General features: G+C 35.7%; 2 protein-coding genes across 2 annotated transcripts; one reads left to right on the forward strand and one right to left on the reverse strand.

The window, feature by feature from the left end:
- Positions 1–447: 447 nt before the first annotated feature.
- Positions 448–11,151, reverse strand: LOC135692593 (protein FAM50A). The gene is made up of 12 exons (XM_065210781.1): positions 10,962–11,151; positions 6,361–6,454; positions 5,687–5,774; positions 5,249–5,361; positions 4,733–4,806; positions 4,237–4,303; positions 3,727–3,788; positions 2,699–2,775; positions 1,805–1,859; positions 1,341–1,460; positions 1,029–1,139; positions 448–706 (listed from the first exon to the last, which is right to left on the reverse strand). Exons 1-12 carry the CDS (start codon positions 11,070–11,072, stop codon positions 683–685), a joined length of 996 nt encoding a protein of 331 aa, XP_065066853.1. The 5' UTR covers positions 11,073–11,151; the 3' UTR covers positions 448–682.
- A 7-nt stretch (positions 11,152–11,158) lies between these two features.
- LOC135692591 (uncharacterized) lies at positions 11,159–20,046 on the forward strand. The gene is made up of 13 exons (XM_065210777.2): positions 11,159–11,295; positions 12,034–12,110; positions 14,599–14,643; positions 15,201–15,433; positions 15,636–15,718; positions 15,864–15,926; positions 16,346–16,394; positions 16,569–16,621; positions 17,310–17,414; positions 17,834–17,907; positions 18,095–18,196; positions 18,706–18,778; positions 19,135–20,046. Exons 1-13 carry the CDS (start codon positions 11,184–11,186, stop codon positions 19,230–19,232), a joined length of 1,167 nt encoding a protein of 388 aa, XP_065066849.2. The 5' UTR covers positions 11,159–11,183; the 3' UTR covers positions 19,233–20,046.
- Positions 20,047–20,210: the final 164 nt, after the last annotated feature.

Raw genomic sequence — 20,210 nt, forward strand, 5'->3', positions numbered from 1 at the left:
CTTCCCTGAAATTTTGAAGTGATTCCTATTGTCATTATATAAATATAAGCTATTAACTTTTCTTTTTGTTTTCAACAACTTGACCCAGTACAGTCGCAACATTGGCTTCCGTTTGATTACTTTAGGGAGGGGAGTGTAAAATAAATTCATTGTCCAATAAACATATTAATTTGAGTGGCAGAAATTCTTTCTTTGCTTTTCAATAAAGAGTCAAACATTTAAAGTACAGTTATTTTGTTGCTTTAACGTAATAATTTACAGAAGTAAAAACAATTCATTCACCCGTATATCTTATGGTAAACACTAGTTCATCTTACATTGCATGCCACTTCTCGTGGTGTTCATTACAAAAATCCCTCTTGCATCGATAAAGCTAAGAGCAATGAATCAGTCATCTCCTGTGCGTGTAGGAGGAAATGGAACTTCAGGCAAAAACATACAACAAGATCAGATTTTGAAAAAGGTATGCTACCAAATTAATACTTAATTCTCGAAAACTACATACGTGACAAGCTATTTTTCCAAAGACATGCTTCAATTAGGCATTCGATACAAGACTACTTTCGTTTCAATACTATTTTTACGTTTGTGATAGTACAATAAAAATTCATGAAACAAATTTGGAGGAAAACTTCGCTGGAACGTATTCCATGTTCTGTCAAAGTATCTGTCTCAAGCATGGCTATTCGCCTTCTTTATCAGCCACCTAAAAATAATGATGTGTCGTCAATAGTTGCCCAAAACATGAAAAGAGTGTGCAGTTGATTACAGTAGACACTTCTGAATCTGTTAAGAATTACTGTGTATGGGTGTTCAATTTGTTTAAAGAGAAGGAGATCGAAAAAGCACCAGCCCTGACTCAATCCCATCATGATTCGAACCAAAAGTTCAAGTACGCTCAGTTCTTGATGAATGGCTTAAATCTACATGACTATATAGGTAGACCTCTTAATAGTGGCAGCCTCCCTATCGCTCGTAGCGATTATAAATCGCCTCTTGTGGTTAACAGCAATGTAGTTTCTACGTACCGTGTACTTCTCCCATTTCTTTTCTGGGTCATACGGCTCCCATCTACTAGCTGGGAATATATGTTTGTGCTTTTCATACCAGCTACGCAAAACGACCTTCCCAGCGTGAGACTAAAGGAAATAATAGCAAAAAAAATCATAAAAGCTGCTGTATCACATTAATTTTCTTCGAATGTAGAGGTGAAAGTTTGAGAAAAAACCAAGCTTTATATTTTACAAGAATAGAAAGAAACATAGAATAAAAGCTGGACAAAGGGAAACAGAATTTTTGAATAAAATAGACAGTGATCATAGTATCAATTGTGTGTATACCTCATCTTTTTCGATTCTGGAGTCACTTTTGATTCGAATATCGTCGTAGGCATCAAAACTAAATAATGGTCCACTTTTGCCTCGTGCTTTTGTCACAATAAAATCGTAGAACGTATAGTGCTAAAAACAGAGATTAATACCAGTTTAAAGTAGTCAGTAACTGAAAATGCATTGCCATGCCCTTTTTTCCTAATGAAGAGTTATGCAGAATCGTCGCAATTATATTTACCCTTCAAATGAACGAAGCGTTATTTAATCAAATTAATTTTTGGCAATTATTCATCGATGTACTACACGCTAAACTACGTCAATTCCTCCATCCGCGTCTGGATCCCCTTGCCTTAGGTCAAAACCAACAGTGTATCCTTGAGAAGAAGCGGAAGAACAAAATGTATATAAAACTTGTATTGTTGTTGAAATGAAATAATGTTGTAATAGTAAAAGGATCGGCAGTGTTGTCTCACGTGTGGAATAATGAGATCCTCTTTTACATACATCAGATGCTCCACACCAGCAGCTCTGTAAAATGAAATTACATCAATAAATGCCTGTATCGTGTTGGAACTGGGAAAATTGCAATCTTACAATGTAATTGACATCTCTACCAAAGACATTCGTTGTGTTCCCATATGTCTCCATCTAGCCCAATCTCCAGTGAGAAAAAAATTAGCGAACTGCGGGAAGTTCGCGCGAAATACGTCATGGGCATACGTAGTGAACTTTTGCTGGAATTCGCGAAGAATCTCTCTGCGAAAAAAGTTAAAATGAGTTTAACTTTTTTCGCTTTTCGCTTGCGAAATCCTTCAGCAGCGAATCAATAGTCCATATCCATTTGTCAAGCTTCCAAACTTTACATTCCAATGTCGTGAGGTCAATAAAAGCATTGGAATTGTTTCGCCTGGAGTGTTTCGCAGCGAAATTTCGCGAGACTTTTTCTCACTTGAGATTGGACCACAAAATAAGAATAACGAAGTTATTCTTATCAGAATATCAGAGTCAGAATTTTCAATACTTCTATCTGGTTCTGTCAGTGTTTGTACAGAACATTTCCGGTTCAAACAGCATAAGTTTTCTTAAATATGTTTAGCTGATGACTGAATATTGTGATCATTTGCTGTTTTCCATCTGTTTTCTTAACATTTGGGAGGAGGGGGATCGCGCATTGGAGAGGAGCGGTCATTCAAATACTTTTTCAAAAAGATGGCGTTCAATAGAGAAGGGGCGCTCATTAGAGAGAGAACGGAATTCAAGTAGAAAGAATGCTTCCCCTCTGTGATAATCTGCGGTTGGCAATATCTTCACGACACTTCATTTTCATTTTCAACGTGATTTTATCATAATGAGAAAAACATATCTACCTTAGTTCAGTAAACTGGTTTCTTAAATCTAAGAGACATTTCTGCAAAAACTTCTGAATGGTATCTCCTTTCCTCATCTAAAAAAGAGAGCACATTTTTAACTAAATCACAGTATTTGCAAATCGTGGAGAACATACAAAAAACAAACGAACAAAATATAATATGGCAAAAATGACGAATGCAAATATCGGCAGTAAATTTCTAACTGACTTGCCTTCCCAATAATCTTATATCTCCAAAATAGTTTCGACTATTTTTTTCGAAAGTTTTAGGCCTCTTTATTTCTCTTAAGTGCAAGCAAAAGTTAAACTAAACTAATGCTTTACAGTAACAGCCACTGGCGCTTAAGGAGCACGTCCCCGTAAATGAGTTTTTAGGCTTTTATTTGAAACTCTTATTGATTTGTCATCCCTTCATTATTTCGACAACGAAGCTGGCACGAAAAGTAGTGAAGCTTTTGTCTTTTTAAGTATTAGTGTTGTATTGTACTTTCAGGAAAATATGTAATTCAAGCCATTTACTCTCCTGATACAGTAAAAACTCAAATATGACAAAACTCATTTTTTCAGATCAGGTAGACCGAAATAAGGTTTAGAAAAAGACTCACAAGGTTCTTTTTGACATTCTGATAAAGGACCTAACTTTAAGAAGCAAAAACTTGATGGCGGACAATCAATACATCTCCTCATCTCATCTCCTATTATCTCGCATCTCATTACGCATGACTGAGTTTCATGCATTTCATGTTTTCCAGTTCATTCCAGCAAAATGCTTCAAAAATTTGTTTTCTTTTATGAAAATTTTCTCAGAAATACACAAGTGTAATGAACTGGAAAATATTCAGGCTCAACATCTTTTGCATTTTTTTGCAAAACCAAAAAATGTAAGGTTGTAATTTTTTTTACATGTTAGTTTCTTGAAAAGAGCTTTTTACTGTACTTTCGGTAGATTTTATTCACAGATGCGCTTCAAGCGCACATCAAAACAAAAATACGTTTATAAAAAGAACGAATCGAAATCGTCAGTACCTTACAGGTCTTTCGGTGGCCAGATCCATCCCAATAGCTATAAGTAACTTCTACCTCTTCCTCTGCAAATAGAAATAAGACCAATTCACTTTATCGTTACTTATTGTACTTACAAATAGAATAAACGTAATTGGAAGTTTGGCTAGATTGTGGTACAGATCAAGATTTCTTAAAAATTGTTCAATAAGTCTTGAGTTTGAAATGTTTTCATATCAACTTCACCTTGATGATATTCACATCCGATTTGCATTTGCAGAACAATGCATATAGCCAAGACCATTTAAAAAGGACATTATCATGAAATGTTTTGAGTCAATTCTACTTATTCGTGCACGATAGTAAACTTTCATGATATTCATGATAATTTCGCTATGGTATTAGCTTGTATGCATAATCACGTGAACTCTGTACTCAGAAAGTAAGTTTTATAAACATGAAAGAGCAACACTAAAAATATTTGACAATTTCAAATCGAGTTTATCACGACAACCCTGACAAAACACACCCCACCTTTGATTCTCTTTTGTGTTTCGACCCATTCTTGACGCAGCCTTTCTCTCTCTTTTTTCTCTTGTTCCTGAGAAAAAAATTATGATAATCTATGATAAACTGGGGATTTATAACAGAATTGAAAAAAACCCATCCACAAGAAACTTAAAAAAGCCAGCTATAACTTTACTTTAAGCACAATTCTTGCTATCATATTGCTATCAAATAAAAGGTTAAGTGCTATATAAATATTTTTCACAGCTTCGTTGAAAGCTTTTCGGTTCCTATGCTGGTACAATGCATTGACTCCGCATGATGATATTCAGGTTATCAAATAGGTATATTTTATCCCAAAATTGTCCGTGATTCAATTTTGCCAGATATTATGCCAAAATTGCAGTACTCCATGTAAAAAAGCATTGAGTCCCTTCCCTCCTCCAAATATGTATGCTATGCCATTGGAACCTAGCATTACTTAAATTACTCCACCAGAATATGTGACAAATTAGCACATTACCTCCCTTTCTCTGTCCGGCAGAAAAGAAGTATCCACATCAGGGTTCTTTGTTATTTTTCTAGCTGGTGGTGGTTCTATAAAAGTAAAAAACGGACAAAAAATGAAATCTGAGTATTCAGCCTTTTTACAATCAAAGCAAAGCAAATTTTAAGCTCGTTAACAGTGCATGTTATTGGAAAGGACAAATTTCAAATATGTTTGTTCCGGATTAAAACTTTTTTTGGTAAAGTCTTAGTCGTACCAAGTTAGACCAAGTTTTATGATAAACAAAAAAAAATATGTCAATTCAATTCATCCCATGTCAGTTATAAGCCAAAAATTTTTTTACTTCGTTAAACATGTCACGCAATCTCTAGAATAAACTTCTAGGGTGTAAGTATATCTATGTAAAAGCAGGATCTAAGTTAAGCCGTTGCCGGGAAATTGAATTATTCCTGAACATCTTGCATGAATAAGATAATAAAAGTTTCTCCTACAAAATAAAGATACTTCTATAAATACAAATAAACGACTTGCCAAAAGCCACCTCCTCCTCCTCCACATCTTCATCCAGATCAAAGGATAAAGTCGATGACTGCTTGGCCTTTTCTTTGGCTTCTTGTTTCTTTCGTTTTCTTTCCCTTCTCTCACTAAAATATCAAATCTTGAGCGAGAATTATAGGAAACTCAGAGAGAGAGATAAATCTCACAGAGATTTGCCTCACCTTTACGAGAATGAACATTTTTGTCAGAGGCGCAGACAAGAAATAATATTGCGGGATTCCTCGTTTTCAAACCCTTGAAATATATTTTCTAAGGTTTGTTATGAGCAAGCCTTAAATTATCATTACCTTATCTTAAATCTTTCTTATTTTAAAAACATGAATGATACGAGCTTCAAATTTTTATTACATGAAACTTCTTTACTACATGAAAAATCTTTGCTCAATAAAATCTGTTAAGTTTCGTTCCTACCTTTCTTTTGTTTCTGTTGCTATTCGTTTTTCATGTTCTTGAACAATTGTCTCTTGCTTTGCCTTCATTTCATTCAAAGTTACTAAACCTAAGATAACAAATATTATATGGAACAAATCAATTATAACGTACCAATATTTTTAATATGAAAAAAGTTTTTGGGTACTAATAATAATTTCTTTTGGGATATATTGTTCTAAAAATGCGCCATATGAAAAAAACTGCTTGTCACTCCTGGATAAATATTACTTTGGAATTCTGTGTAACCTTAGTATGTTTTGAGAAACAAGTTGATTTTTCTAAAAAAGCCTTTCTCTCGGAAATATAGAAGCAAGCCACTTTTACAAGGCAATGTGAATAATTCATAAAAAACCCTGTTTCTGCCGTCATAGAGTGCCAATTTGTTACAACAGGGGCATGCATCTTCTGCACCTTCTAAATGCAGAATATTAAAGTACAAAATACACTTCAAAACCTCAAACTCTGAAAGATAAATACCAAAAAGTAAACGAAATCTCTATCCAGGTAAAGATGGAAAGCCTTATGGTCTATTTTATCGATTTCTGTGTTTAACTACGTATTTAATATAATACGTTATACTTCTGCCTTTTTCGTATTATTTTCAAAGATGCCATGTGAAACCAGATACGAAACTATGACAACATTTGACTTACCGATAGTGCTAGACTTGAGCTCTTGCTCGACAGCATCGAAGTGCGACTGAAATTTATTTCCCATTCTTACGATTCCCCCTTTAGATTCCAGATCCTGAAAAACGCAAATCAAAGTTTTGTAAAGGAAATTAGCTGCAAAAAATTAGAAAAGAGAATTTAATGATACATAGCTATACAGACAACTGATTAAGCATCTGTGGGCATATTTGCGACTTTGACATTTAAACGTTTTTACTTTATTTCCCAACAATGCCCATTATTCGGAACTGAAAAACTAAACAAAGAACTGAAAAAAGTGAAAATGTAGCCTTATATGATGAAAATGGTATTGAATGTTTTCAGGGACAACGCACCAGTTTAAATGTGGGAGGGCTGAAAAGGATGTTACCGAAATTTTTTGAGGCTACGCCTTCTAGAACACCAGAAAACGCCCCTTTTAGAAAATACTGGCTTATTTCTACTGGGGTTTTATAAACAATCTGGTACTTGTGTGGAGTTTTGAATGATTTTTGAACATTTAGTTTTGTCATTTTCATTTGATGACAACAAGGCTGAATAATGTCTCTGCCAATCAGTATCAACTTTGAAACCAACTTTGTCAATGTTGAAATTTTAAACCTACTTTCAAAAATCACATTGAAAAATTAATCCCATCTCTCTGATAATCCTGCATTAAATCAGGAGGATTATTCAATAAACCTGCAGGGGGAAACAAGAGAGAATATGGTATCCCTAAAATTGCGACCAATGTGTCAAATCAAAGATATTGACTGCAATGGTGATGGCAGTCTTTGTCCCCATGAGAAGCAGCAGATTACATAACAGCAACTCAGTGCATTTTCCCTGCTCTCACCCCACGTTCTGTTTCAAACCACATTAGATGGAATGCTAGAAATCTGTCCGTACTCCACAAAAGTGCAAAGATGTGAATCCTCTTTGAAAGAAGGCCCCTCAATTCTAAGGTGTCGCTTCTTCAATTAAAGCAATGAAAAGATTCACGATGACATCACCTTATCCTTATTTGCAAAAGAATTCCCAATCTGGGCTCAAAAAACATCCTCTGCAGCTATCAAAACAGTATGATGTCCTTGAATATCTAATGGTTTGATTAGCTCCTCTCACACTTAATTATCTACTATTTCTTTAGTTATTTATCTCTTTCTTGTTTAATCGAAAAAACAAAACATGAGCATTATGTTGCTGAAATTTCTGCTGTAGCCTCTGTATTGTTTAATATAAAGAGTAGTGTTTGATTGTTAGTAGAACGTCATTTGTATATTGCAACTTATAAGCATGTAAGAAAAATTTATTTCCCATATTTGCTACCACCATTTTCCTTTATCATAACTGTAAGTAACTATTTCTCTGTAGCTAAGTAAAATGTTGTAGTCAAGGGGACCTCAGCACAAAAGGGGCAGTTGTTTCCCTTTTAACTTGTCAAGTGTGATGAAAAGAAAAACGAATTTATCAGAAGGCATGAAAAAGAAAGAAATGGATTCACAGAGTTATTCTGAAGTTAACCTGCAACTGTGTACTTGCTCAAGCAAATTCTTTGTTTTGAGTATATCTTTTTTGTTAAATTGATACCTAGTGGGATATTTATAATTTTAGATCTAACTATATTTTTTCTGACAATGGAGAAAAAGCAATAGGTTGCAGCAAAAATTTAAAACTCAGATGCAAAGTTAAAGGTTGTCAAAGTTCTTTCCTCAAACAGAATTACAATCGCCATCTAACCACTCAGCATCGAAATGAAAACCCAAAGGTCCTTTGTAAGGATGATAAGTCACGTATTCAAAAGCTGTTCCAGCACATGACAGCTAAAAGGAAAACTTTCTCAACATGAACAGAATGCTTAATCTTTCAAATTAAAGAATAAGACAGAGCCTTGTATGAATTAATGAAAATTGGTTGATAGAAACAAAACAAGTGAAATATTAGTCCTTAAAGAAGGTCACAAAAATTTTCTGTCAGAAGTCATACAAATGATGTAAGTATAAGGTAGGCAATATATTGCAATCTGTCCAAATAATTGAAAATAAATTAAATAATCTAAATCAAAAGACAGCAGCATGGAAACACAAACAACTGCTTTACATGCTCCTACTTGCTTCAACCTGGACATGTTATCATTGCCTTCAGCAAGGCCCATACAGAACCTGGAAAAATTAGGTTTAGTATTTAACCCTAGAAAACAGTTAGTCATTTGTAATGTTTGTATTGATGTCAGTGATAAAGGGGTTTGTAGTAACACCTAGAGTTTTCAAATATGAGATCTGTTTCGAAACTAATTTAGAAATTCAAAAAGAAGCCTGAAGAGACAATGGAATAGTCAAGATCATGAGAATGGAGTCCTTAAAATTGAAGAAATAAAGATAAAGGATGGAGAGATGTAAAGAAGGAACTAGAAAATAAGCATGACAATTGGGTGTACATGCTTTGATTTGTACACAAAAGGGTGTCCATATCAAAATCTCAAAGATCTACTATACAATCTTTGAAGCGTGCAAACAAATGAAGTAAAGTCTCAGCCAATTATCAAAGACAAGTGATACAAGGTGTGCAATCAATGGTATTTATCAATTTCATTAAGGATATACACACGAGGCAAGTTCATGGTTTACTTTCTGATTCTTCCTTTGTGCATTCAAGCAATTTCCCATTGTTTTGAAAATCTTTCACATTCAGTGACAATAAAAAGGAATTTCCGACAAATGAAACAGCAAAATGCACAGGGTAAGAATTGTTAGAGGTTAGTGGCATGCAACTGCTAGCAGGAGCAGTTCTAACAAGCAAAATTTCTGGGGCTCATGCACCAATGGGCCCACGATAAACTTACTTACTCTATGCCCATGGTGGAAATTTAGGGGGTCCTTTGCTCAATTGTTGGTTAAAACACAAATTTTAGTGCTTTTGTCAGAAAGTTGTTTCATTTGTCTGCAAATTAGCATGTTTATGTGGGTGTTGCCTGAGACTGCAAGCGAGCTATGGGAGTTTAGCTGCCAAATAATTTTCAAAATGTACCTAAAACTATCCAGAAATCATCCTGCTCTCGGTTTCTTAGCATGTTTAGCCTCAAAAAGCGTTTTGGCCCCCTCAATTTGCAATATGTTTTCTGAATGTCCTTGATCCTTGATTAAGAAACTTTATGATCTGGAAACCACCCTTCTTAAATTTGAATTGATGGCAGATATTTCTTGTGGCATGTAATTTGAGACAGACTATAGTAGTTTATTTTAACCTTCGTGTCTATGGCCCTGGGGTAGTCATAGTCTTTTGCTCCTTGGGGTATCATCAGAGTAATGAGTAGCCTAGCTTGTATTAATGTATTGTAACGTTTTAATGGATATAAAAAAAATCCAGACTTAAAAGGGTTGACCTGGAATAATTTCTTTCCTTATGAGAATGGAAACTTTCTCTTTTGTGCCCACAACCATTGTTCACTCGATAAAATGAAGATGAACCAGTTCCAGTTAAGTATCAACCCATGCTCACACTTTCGGCCCGCAAAAAATCAGTTGGTTGTACCAACAGCATTAGACATATCAGGCTTTTCCCACCCAAAAAATTTATTTTAAATGATTGACCAAATTATTTTTGGGTCATATGCGGATTTTGATATATTTCAAAAGGTGTTCAGCTGTTTTAATAGGGATTCTATGGCTTGTTCTTAGCAGACCTGCCAAGTTTGGTGGGTGCAAAAACTTGAAACTTTTTAAAAATTTCTTATAAAAAAAACCTTGAGAAAAATCAAACCACTTACTGATTGCTTTATAAATACAAACACGTCTCAATAAGAACTCAATCACAACTTGTATTTTGTTACTACTGTTTTGGAACTTTTCAAGACTTCTTCTGTGGGTTTCCAGCGGTAATAGGGTGTGCTGGACTCAGGATAGATTGTTTCAATTGCTAGGATACTCAACAATGTGCCACCTAGTTTCACTGATCACCTTTCTAATGATTTTTTTCCTTTACAATGCTGAGGAGGTAATGCTTTGACTTGCAAAGGAGGTAAAAATATAATTATTCAGGAGTTAAATATGCCGATATCCTAGCATTTTTTTGTCAGAGATGGCAGATTGGGAAAATTTTTTCGCCTTTTTTTATTTATGAATCTATTGTGAGGATTTCCTTACAAACTGTGAGATGGTGGGATTTCTTTTAAAACCGTGAGTCTCCTGGCAAAACTTTGGTACTTGGCAGGTTTGTCTTAGGGTGTTCCTAGGGTGTTCAGTCTGTTCTTGGAGTGTTCAGTTTTTTAGAAACAGCAAGGTTTAGTTATTCTTACCAACAGGGCTGCTCTTTCCTTGATTAGTTTTTCTACTGTGAGAAAACTCCTCTTTATCTAACAAATTCCCCTTCATATAATTTCTGTTCTGTTTTGTCTCTCTTTCATCTTTTTTAAAATTGGTTATTTTTTTGTTTTCAGTAATCATCCTAATGTAATCTTAACCAAAATTGCATGCAATGGAATTTCAAAATCAAGAAATTGAAAACTGAAACTCAAGAGAAAGTGTAGATTGCATGGATTCAACTCTGGTGACTAAGACAACCCCCACGCGGATTACATAGCCTAGACTCTAGGCTAGAGCCTTTACCTTTGACAATTTATTCTTTAGAAGCTCCATCTCTTCTTTCTGTCTTTCTCGTCTTTTCTCTAGCGTTCTTGCTCTATGAGCTTCCCTTGATGCGCCTTTGTACTGTGCCATTTTTGCGTCTTTCTTTTTAATGTTTTCCCAACTTTGCGACAAAAACCACTGAACAAAAACACGACGAATCTGCCTTTTTTACGGGGCCTCGTTTCGGAAGTACACCAATTTATGCTGTTGTTGTTGCCCGTTATTCGAGGAAAGTGCATGAAAATGTCGCTGTACGATGGCCTTGAAATTAGCCAAGAAAAAGACTCCAGCAGTCTCACAGCGAGCCAAATATGTAAGTAAAGCGGAAAAGTATCCAAGAAATATAGAACAAATTTAAAGCACGTAGCACTTTAATGTATAATAGATCTTTACTGTTCTTTAGTATGCTAGGCAGACCAAAATCAAGTGAGAGGCACGCAAAATTAGATGAACAGATGCACAAAGTCAGAGAACTTTAAATGCCTTTAATTTTGGACTGGTTTTGTTGCAGGAAGTTTCTAGACATATTTGTAAAAAAAACAAGATTTCTGTGCACAAGAGAAGGAGCTTTTCCCTGAGTCAAAAAGGGTTAGCAGTCAGCGGTGTCAATTTCCCAATGCACTTTTTTTCTCTCGTCTGCCCGGACATAACTGTTCTTGGAGTTATATTTCTGTTGTTGTTTTTCTTTGATTTTTGGGTTTTTGATTTTTCCACTCCAAAAAAAATCTGCTAGTAAGGCCTGCCTGTTATCATCAGCCACTGAGCAACCAAGGTGGAATCCATGTGAAGCTCACGCCGGACGTAGGCCAATAAACAATAGAAAGAAAATGGGAAATCGTTAGTCTACGGCGTAAGCTACATGGATTTGACACTGGCTGAGCAACCAGCACAAGCAAGGCCAGATCAAAGTCCCCTTGAACTATGCTATGTCCAAAGTCACCCAATGACACCAGTTTTGATTTTTTTCCTTCTTTTTCTAGAGCACATGTTTTTGAGTTTCTGTTCTTATTGGTGATACCAAATCTAATATTAAATCTTTTTGTCTCTCTAGCAGGATGGTCTTCAAACCTTCAGTTTATGAAAACCCAACTGCAATTGAAAAAGGCTTCACAAGGAAAACCACCTCCTGTAAGTTTCTCTTCTAAATAAACTATCAGTGCCTAAAATTTGTGATTGAGTGAAAATTTAATTTCTAAGAAAGTTATTTAGAATGAAAAATGTAGTACAATATTCAACAGATGAAATATATCTGAAAGGTGACATTAAAAGCTTTTTCTGCATATGGCAGACTCAAAGAGTTGTTTTCCATTTGATTGTTGTTAGCATTGATGTAGTGGAAGGGTAACGCAGCATAATGCTGTTATGCTTCCTAAATGTTTGAGCCCCAGCATTATGCTACCTATTTAAGCAAACAGAAGCATTATGCTTCTTAAATATCGGTATCATATAAGACAAAAGACTAATCTATTTTTGATTAGACAATATAGCAAAAACATTGGTTAGGCTTTACATACTTGTCTCAACCAAGGTTAGAGTGAGTATGAAAGTGAGTAGAGTCACATGAAGATATTGTTAATGCATTTCAGATCCTTTTGTTCCTAATTGTATGCAGTACTATAGTAAAGATATTGTTAATTGGTCAAAAAAGAGAGCCAGATCATAAATGAAGTAAATGAATATGGTTACCTAGGTCAAATACTAATATCCGAAAACAAAAAAAATAAAAAAATTGACAGAAGAATAGCTACCTAGCATTCAGCTGCTAGCCCAATGACTGCGCGGTGCCTGCAATCTTGATGAGATCATGGTATGTAGCTTGAAATATTACTATAACTGAATTTGAAAGGTTATGCAAATTGCTGTTTACCGGTCCGTCATAAAGTGCTCGATGCCATATAGGCAGACCTGCAGACGCTCAGAACATCTGCCCGATGATCGCATTAAGCGAGAAAGTAGAAGTAGCAACTTAGAAATGACCTGTCTACACATAAAAAGCGAATTTAAAGTATAAACTCATTTGTGAGTTTTTATGCAACCAGCATCATTACTATTTGTTTTTTTGTTCAGTCTTTGTCTTTTTGTGTTTGTATTTGTTTCTACCTAGCATCCAAAGGTAGTTTTTAGGGCACTGAGAAGCTTATGCTTGTCGAGCAGTGCCCTGGTCCTTCCTCTTGATGTGACCACACCTTGTGATTCCTATGCCTGGAATTACAGAGAGCTGGTGACATTCCTCACTCTGGGTGAAAGTGTGGTCAGGCCAGGGAATCAAACCAAGGACCCTCGGGTCAAGTCAGCACCTCCAACAACTGAGTTATCCTTGCACTATTTAGATCTAAGTATTATAGCATAATGATAAAAGAAAGTTTATGAATACTACCAAGAAATCTTTCCTCATTCCCAACTGATGTTAAATTCATTTTAGATGCAATTTCCGGCAGTCCCTAAAATGTTATACTTTCAAAATTTTTCTTCCTGCCAACTTTGGTGGCAGCCTTCATGAAACCCCTGAACAATTTTGATTAGATCCCCTGAAAAATGATTGCATTATGCCCCCCCCCCATTTTCTATCACATTCCGTCGCACTGATAAAATTGTACCATGGGCTTAACTTTAGGCAGGGCCCAAAATGAGTGTGGATCTGACTCACTTTGTGGAGTTGTAAACTAATATTGTGGATCTGTAATTGTAGAAAGTGTGGATTTGTAAATAGTGCATTTTCTTGGAAGCACAGTATAAAATACCAATCGAAACATTTAAAATTGAAGCATTAGAATTTGCTGACAAATTAAGTCATGGCTAAATTATGCTAATTTTCTTATTTACCCAATCCATATATTTTAAAAAGATCGGCTTTACTAACGCGGCCATTTCCGGATATTATCAATATCTACCATGGCCATTGTGTCAATCCTAGGATAATACCACGCCCAATTTTTATAAAAGTATGTTGATCTGGAAAAATTTCCTATTTTAGGCACTGACTTTAGGAGGCGCCATAGAAGGTTCATGCCCCCTAGCTAATTTTGAGCCACCACGCCACTGACTACTAGCAACAATATTTGGTGTGAAAACATGGAAACTGGCATAAATTGGCAGTGGCAAAGAAAAGCGTGGAAAAGAACATGCCTGAACAAGTAGATAAATGAAAGCCTAAGATCGCAAATAAAATGGTTTGACGTTGTACAAAACCCAGAAAAATATGAGTGGCAAATGGGCGAGCCATGTAGCCTAATGGACATAAAAGAGTGGACAGAGAAGATACCAATTTCAATAAAGAGAATACGAAAGATCCAGCTATGATTTTTAAAAAAATGGACGAAAAGATTACCTGCAGAACATTGCATATATCACTAGGATAAGATGAATGATGTATAACGCAAACAGTTCAATGTCTTTAAAAGCAGACAATGCGATATTTTTCTGAAAAGCGCTGTTTTTTGACTTTTGCATTATACTTTCTGAGAATTTACGACTACACCACTGGTTGTTAGGTAGTTTTTTTTAAAGCAGTGCTTATTTATAACACAAGGTTTGACAATGTTTTCTGTTGACCCTCTTCCCCAATGCCCGCGCTTTTTGATACACATCTATGACAATTTTTTTATCTGACTTGTAGAAAAGCAGATCCTTGACAAGCTCAGGACCTGGAACATTAACCCTTGTACGTATTAATTTTTTGTTCTTTTTTGTTGCAAGTAATGATATGGGTAGCTCCAGGAAATCATCTTTTTAACTTTTAAAGGCATGAACTTTTCAAATGACCTACCTAACAACTTTAAGAATTCGATATCTGTGAACAGTTTCAAGAATTCATATGACAAACACAAGAATTCACCATAATTCAACACATCCTTCAAAGACATCACATTTCGCATAATATATACAAATTGTATTTTTGCAAAAAATGGTTCTATACTATATTATATATTATGAATGATAAATATGGTACAGTTTTATTATTAAGAAAATTTTTTAATAATCTAATTAAAATTCCAAATTAGAGCATGGTAATTTTTCGGCTAATAGGTTAAAACTCTGAAGATCTTTGCTCAGCAACGATCAAGGGGGGTTTTTTGACAATTTTTTGCTATTTTGGCACTTGACACTTTGCCATTTTTTCTTGGCTCTGCAGAAGCATTTGTATTCCGCTTTATGGAGTAAGTTTTGTTCTGTTTAAAGATATTTCTGTTATCTTAGCCAGTTTTCTTTTAATCGAAGGCAAATCTGACGGGCGGCCTTGACCCTAAGTCGAATTTCCTTGATGAGTACGATCCATTCAGGCCCAACGAATACAACGACGTGAAGGAAAAGCTGAAGGTTAAGGAAGAGGAGGAGCGCAGAGAAAGGAGACAGCGGGAGCGGGAGTCGGACAGAGATCGCCATAGAGACAGGGACAAAGATAGGGACAGAGACAGAAGAAGAGACAGAGAGGATGATGACAGGAGGCCAGGGTAACAAGTTTTTTGTTTACGCAGCAAAACTCATCATTTTTTATGATGCATGCACATTATCAGAATATTAGGCTTTTGTGGTTTGTCTCTTGAAGTAGTTTTTTCCAAGACGTCTGGTTAGAATGCTTTAGCCTAACAACGTTTGTAAAGAAGCTTCCTGCATTGCCGAGTGGCTCAATTGCGTTTTAAATGCATTTCTTAGGAGACGAGATCGTGAACCAGACAGAGATCGAGATAGACGCAGAAGAAGAAGGGACAGTGATGAAGAAGATGATAGAGGCAAGGGTGAGTGGAGCTCTAAAATATTTCTTTCTTATTCCACCGTGTTTTATGATGATTTGTGATCTATTGATCTTCTTCTGGTTTCATTTTTCTGCAAAGATTAGTTCAGCCTCGATTTTTAAACCTACGCTTTATTCTGTCACTTCAGGACCTCGAAGTGGTGCAGCTATTGCTCCTCCACCATCACTCTCGATTGCTGCACCAGATCCAGGTATATGGCTGTTTCTCTACCTTTAATATTAACTATGAAGTTATCTCTAAGTCAGCGAAATTTCACTGCGCCAAATTTCCTTTCTTCTTGATTAGAAAAGCTTTTCGTAAAGGAAAATTGCATAAGTTGCCAGAGTCCGTTTTTCAAATAACTAAGTGACGAAAAAGAAACATTTTCGGAAATAAACCTTTTTTCCGTTTTGCCTTAATACAGATTATGACAGCAATTTGACTTGCGCAAAAGATAAGAAAACTCTAATAGTAAGAAAAATTCCTTATGAACTGTTAACTCTTTATCAACTTGGATCTTTTGTTATTTGAACATACCTTCCGTTGATTATAAAAGATATATTAACGTAGCTAAACGCATCTTAAAGCTGCAACCAACTCTCCATCCATCACATTTGCTTTTGTTTACAGATGAAATTGAAAAGAAAGTTGGTGCAGGAACTGGAGGCTTCTCAACTGGGTGCGTTCACCTTGCTTATTTCCCCCTTTTTAAGTCACAAAGATGTTTTTTGTTGCTCTGTATTATAATTGAGAGATATTTTTTAAGATGGGCATTCTTAAATGTCTCCATATAGCAGCAACTTAGCTCCACGACTGCATGTTACCATCAATAGGTTTCTTTTAATCTTTTTAGGAACGCCGTGGCAAGTAATATTATGGCGAAATATGGTTGGAAGGAGGGCCAAGGTGCGATTTATGTATTCTGTGTCTAGAAACATGCACAAATTCTTCTGATGATCTATGTAATTCAACTATCTGTGGAGGCCTTTTGACAAAGTACCTACAGAACCATACAGGCCCTTGCATTGTCAGTTTTTTATAAAGCTGCAACACTGAGCAAACTTAAAATGCGATATTTTCATCTTGTAGAGAATTTTTCTCTCGATAAATGGTCTCCTGGAAAGAAACATTATTTTTGCAGCAATTTTGTACACTGCAAATTGCTAAGAAGTCATGACACCATAATTTTTGACATGATAAAACTACCCAAAGCATGTTGGATTCATTTGAGTAGTTCAGATTTCCTTTTTATGACACATTTTGTCAGTTGATCCCTTTTTTATTTTTGTAATGACATTTAAAGTTGTGTTCTTGTTCTTTCTTGCATCATAATGCTTTGAAATGATATAGTTTTGAATTTGTGCTTTCCCCGTAAATGATTCTATTTTCCTCTTTGAATCCACAGAAGTCCACATTTGTTTATTGTTGTAACTTTCTTTTGAAATTTTCATTTCTTTAAAAAAGTGATTTAAACCTGGTTATAAGCAGCTAAAATGTTAGCAGAAATTGCATAATATTTTAATCGTGTCGTTTTTCTATTTTAAATACATTATTGATATTATCAGTTTCAAAAAAATTCAATTTTTCGTTGAAGGTCTTGGCAAAGATGAGCAGGGATTGAGCACATGTCTTCAAGTCGAAAAAACCAGCAAACGGGGCGGAAAAATTATCAACAAGGATAAAATTGTCCAGGAGCAAGGTGGGTATTTGAAGCTTTTCTGGATAAATATACACTTTCCATGTTTTCTTGAATTTCCCTTTTTACGTAGAAAAACTTTCTTTTTACATAGAAAGTTTTCTTGTCTGAGAGCTCTTTTCGCGCTTTCTAATGATATTAACGAACTTCTGCTGATTAAACCTTTCTAGTGTTAAACTAAAGCAAAAATAGTGCGAAACTGGTGTTATTTGGGTTGCATTTGCTTCTAATTTATATGCATTTTTGTGATAAGCTCTTCAGAAATCGATAGAGAGTTGATAAAGGGAGATGCATTAGACACGAGTTACATTCCATCTCTATTGGTACGTTTTTAATTGCTTTGTTGTTCCTGAAATTTGTTTTCTGTGAACTTTCAAATAACATCACGAAATGTTTCATAATGTTTTCGTTCCAATTCTCAGAAACCAAGGAACAACCACAAAGTGACACGAATGCTGTATTGCTGAGGAATATTTCCAAAGTCGTCATGCTTACAGTGAGATTATTTTTATTGTTGTTAATTATTTGATCATAGCTTCGATATACAAAACACAGATGTTATTCACCCATTTGCTGCTAACACACCACATCCAAAAGCAAAGATATCTATAGTTTTTATGTCGAAAATTTAGTGAACGTTTGAGTTCTGTTATTATAATGCTCCTATTTGAATGATTTTGCAGAATATGGTAGGGCCTGGCGAAGTTGATGACGAATTACAACCAGAGGTTGAAGAAGAATGCCAAACCAAATACGGAGAGGTTGCAAAAGTCATCATTTTCGAGGTAGCCTGTCATGTCTTTATCGATTGAACTGGAGGACGACATCTAGAATGTCTAGGAGATGGTCCGCCCAAAATCAACTAACAAAATTGTTTTTTTTGTATTTGTTTCTACCTAGCACCCGAAGATAGCATTAAAGACATTTAGAAGCTATGCCTATCGAGCAGTGTCCTGGTCCTCCCTCTCGATGTGACCACACCTCGTGATTCCTACGCCTGGAATTGCAGAGAGCTAGCGCCTCCCCGCAATCTGGATGAACGTTATGTCATGTCAGGGACTGGAGGCTCAGACCCTTGAGCCTGTAGCCCGCAGCCGCAACCACAGAGTCATCCTCGTATCGTTGTTTACTGATAGACCGAATCATAGATTTTAAATTTGCAAGCTTTAATAAGGGATAGCATTACACCATAGACTCAGAATATAAAACTGTTACCATCATTTTCTTAAAGCATCCTCTATTTTCCGAAAACAGTATCTTTTAATTATTTAATTTGGATCGCTCTGTTTGCAAGATGCCGGGAGTTCCAGAGGAGGAAGCAGTGCGGATATTCGTCGAATTCAGAAGAAACGAGTCTGCTGTCAAAGGTAAATTGTTTAAAATTCTTAACCAATCATGAGCGAAATTAGTCAATATAAGCACAGTTGCCATCACGAAGAATCTTGTACATGCAATTAGTGGTATTACTGGACAACAGCTCAAGCACGTATTGCAACTTCTTACCTGTGCATAAATGATTTGAAAGATATATGTAGAGGCTACTGAATTTTGTATTCTCAACCAATTTCGGAAAGTACTAGTTATGACCCCTGGCGCCGGCCTAAATATGCAAAACAATCCGAGCTTGCCTCATTCTCTCGTTCAACGGGTGATGTTTTTTCTGCCTTAAAACACAATTTTTTTCTTTTCCAGGATTATTCATTTAATCTTTTTTCTTTTACAGCTTTAATAGATTTGAACGGAAGGTTTTTTGGGGGCCGACAAGTTAGTGCAAAGTTTTACAATCTGGACAAGTTCAGACGATTCGAGTTAGGCGAGTAAAAATGGTTGTCGATCACAAGTGATTGAAAAAAAGAAGAACAGAAGTCCTACAGAAACAATATTGCAATGTTCCATTGTTTATCAGTGTATCAGATGAAGATGCCAAGATGACGTTTTGTCAAAGTAGCTCTCTACTGTGTTTGCACTGGGATTATTTACTTGTCAGCTGACAGAAATATCCAACATTATTTGTTATTAATAATAGTTAATAGCTTGCGAACCGGCGTTCCAGGGAGCTAATGCTTCATGTAACATTACGTTCCCTCTTCGTAAGAAGTTTAGTATCTATTAGCGTTTTGATATCTCTGTGTTGTGGACTTGTTTTTTGCACTGCTATTGAGACAGTTAAAGAAGGGAGGTTGCAAAAAAGGTGGGAAAAGGGTTTCCGGTTTAGAGCTGCAGCTGTGGTTAAAATAGAATGGTCTTTGCTATTTAAACATTGAAAGGAGAAAAAGTGTATATTTTTATTGAGTGTTTTTACGAAATTTTTGTTTAACTTTATCTGAGTCAATTTGGAGTGACAAGATGTTGTTTTGAACTCGCTCTAATTTTATAAATACAGTTCTGGACAGCGCGGCCGAGACCAACTAAATCATGACATGTAGCAAGCATCTATATTATCAAATTTTTCATCCCCTTCCATGTTCAAATTTGTGGTGTATATATCACAATAGCAGAGGTGTCGAGATTAATAATCAGTGTAGTTCAGCGTGTTGTACGTCGAGTAGTGTGCAAAAATTAAATAACGACTTTGTACACGAATGAAAGATAAGTACAGTTGAGAGAAGTGTCGAAATTAAACTGGGAGAAAGGAGTGCAAAACCTCAACATCAACAGTTCAGGACTGTAAAGAAACACTTGGTCCGAAATTTCCATGTGTCGTAAAGTGTGTTTCAACGATCTAAAGGGAAAGGTGTGGCAACGTGACTGTTGAGCGGGGTAAGTTAAAGCGTCCTCTCTAAAGACTGTTAGAAAAAA

This window comes from Rhopilema esculentum, chromosome 3 (assembly GCF_057945365.1).
Source record: "Rhopilema esculentum isolate cy_ngs chromosome 3, ASM5794536v1, whole genome shotgun sequence".
Taxonomy (NCBI): Eukaryota; Metazoa; Cnidaria; class Scyphozoa; order Rhizostomeae; family Rhizostomatidae; genus Rhopilema; species Rhopilema esculentum.

What these genes read in the sequence shown, in the direction of transcription:
- LOC135692591 (XM_065210777.2), top strand. Translation starts at nt 11,184, where the DNA reads ATGCTGTTGTTGTTGCCCGTTATTCGAGGAAAGTGCATGAAAATGTCG. An exon ending in ACTGGAGGCTTCTCAACTGG is followed by an intron (nt 16,395 to 16,568) that starts GTGCGTTCACCT and finishes TAATCTTTTTAG; the next exon opens with GAACGCCGTGGCAAGTAATA. An exon ending in CAAAAGTCATCATTTTCGAG is followed by an intron (nt 18,197 to 18,705) that starts GTAGCCTGTCAT and finishes TCTGTTTGCAAG; the next exon opens with ATGCCGGGAGTTCCAGAGGA.
- LOC135692593 (XM_065210781.1), bottom strand. Translation starts at nt 11,072, where the DNA reads ATGGCACAGTACAAAGGCGCATCAAGGGAAGCTCATAGAGCAAGAACG. An exon ending in AGGATCTCATTATTCCACAC is followed by an intron (nt 1,461 to 1,804) that starts GTGAGACAACAC and finishes CTCTGTTTTTAG; the next exon opens with CACTATACGTTCTACGATTT. An exon ending in AGAAATGGGAGAAGTACACG is followed by an intron (nt 707 to 1,028) that starts GTACGTAGAAAC and finishes CATTATTTTTAG; the next exon opens with GTGGCTGATAAAGAAGGCGA.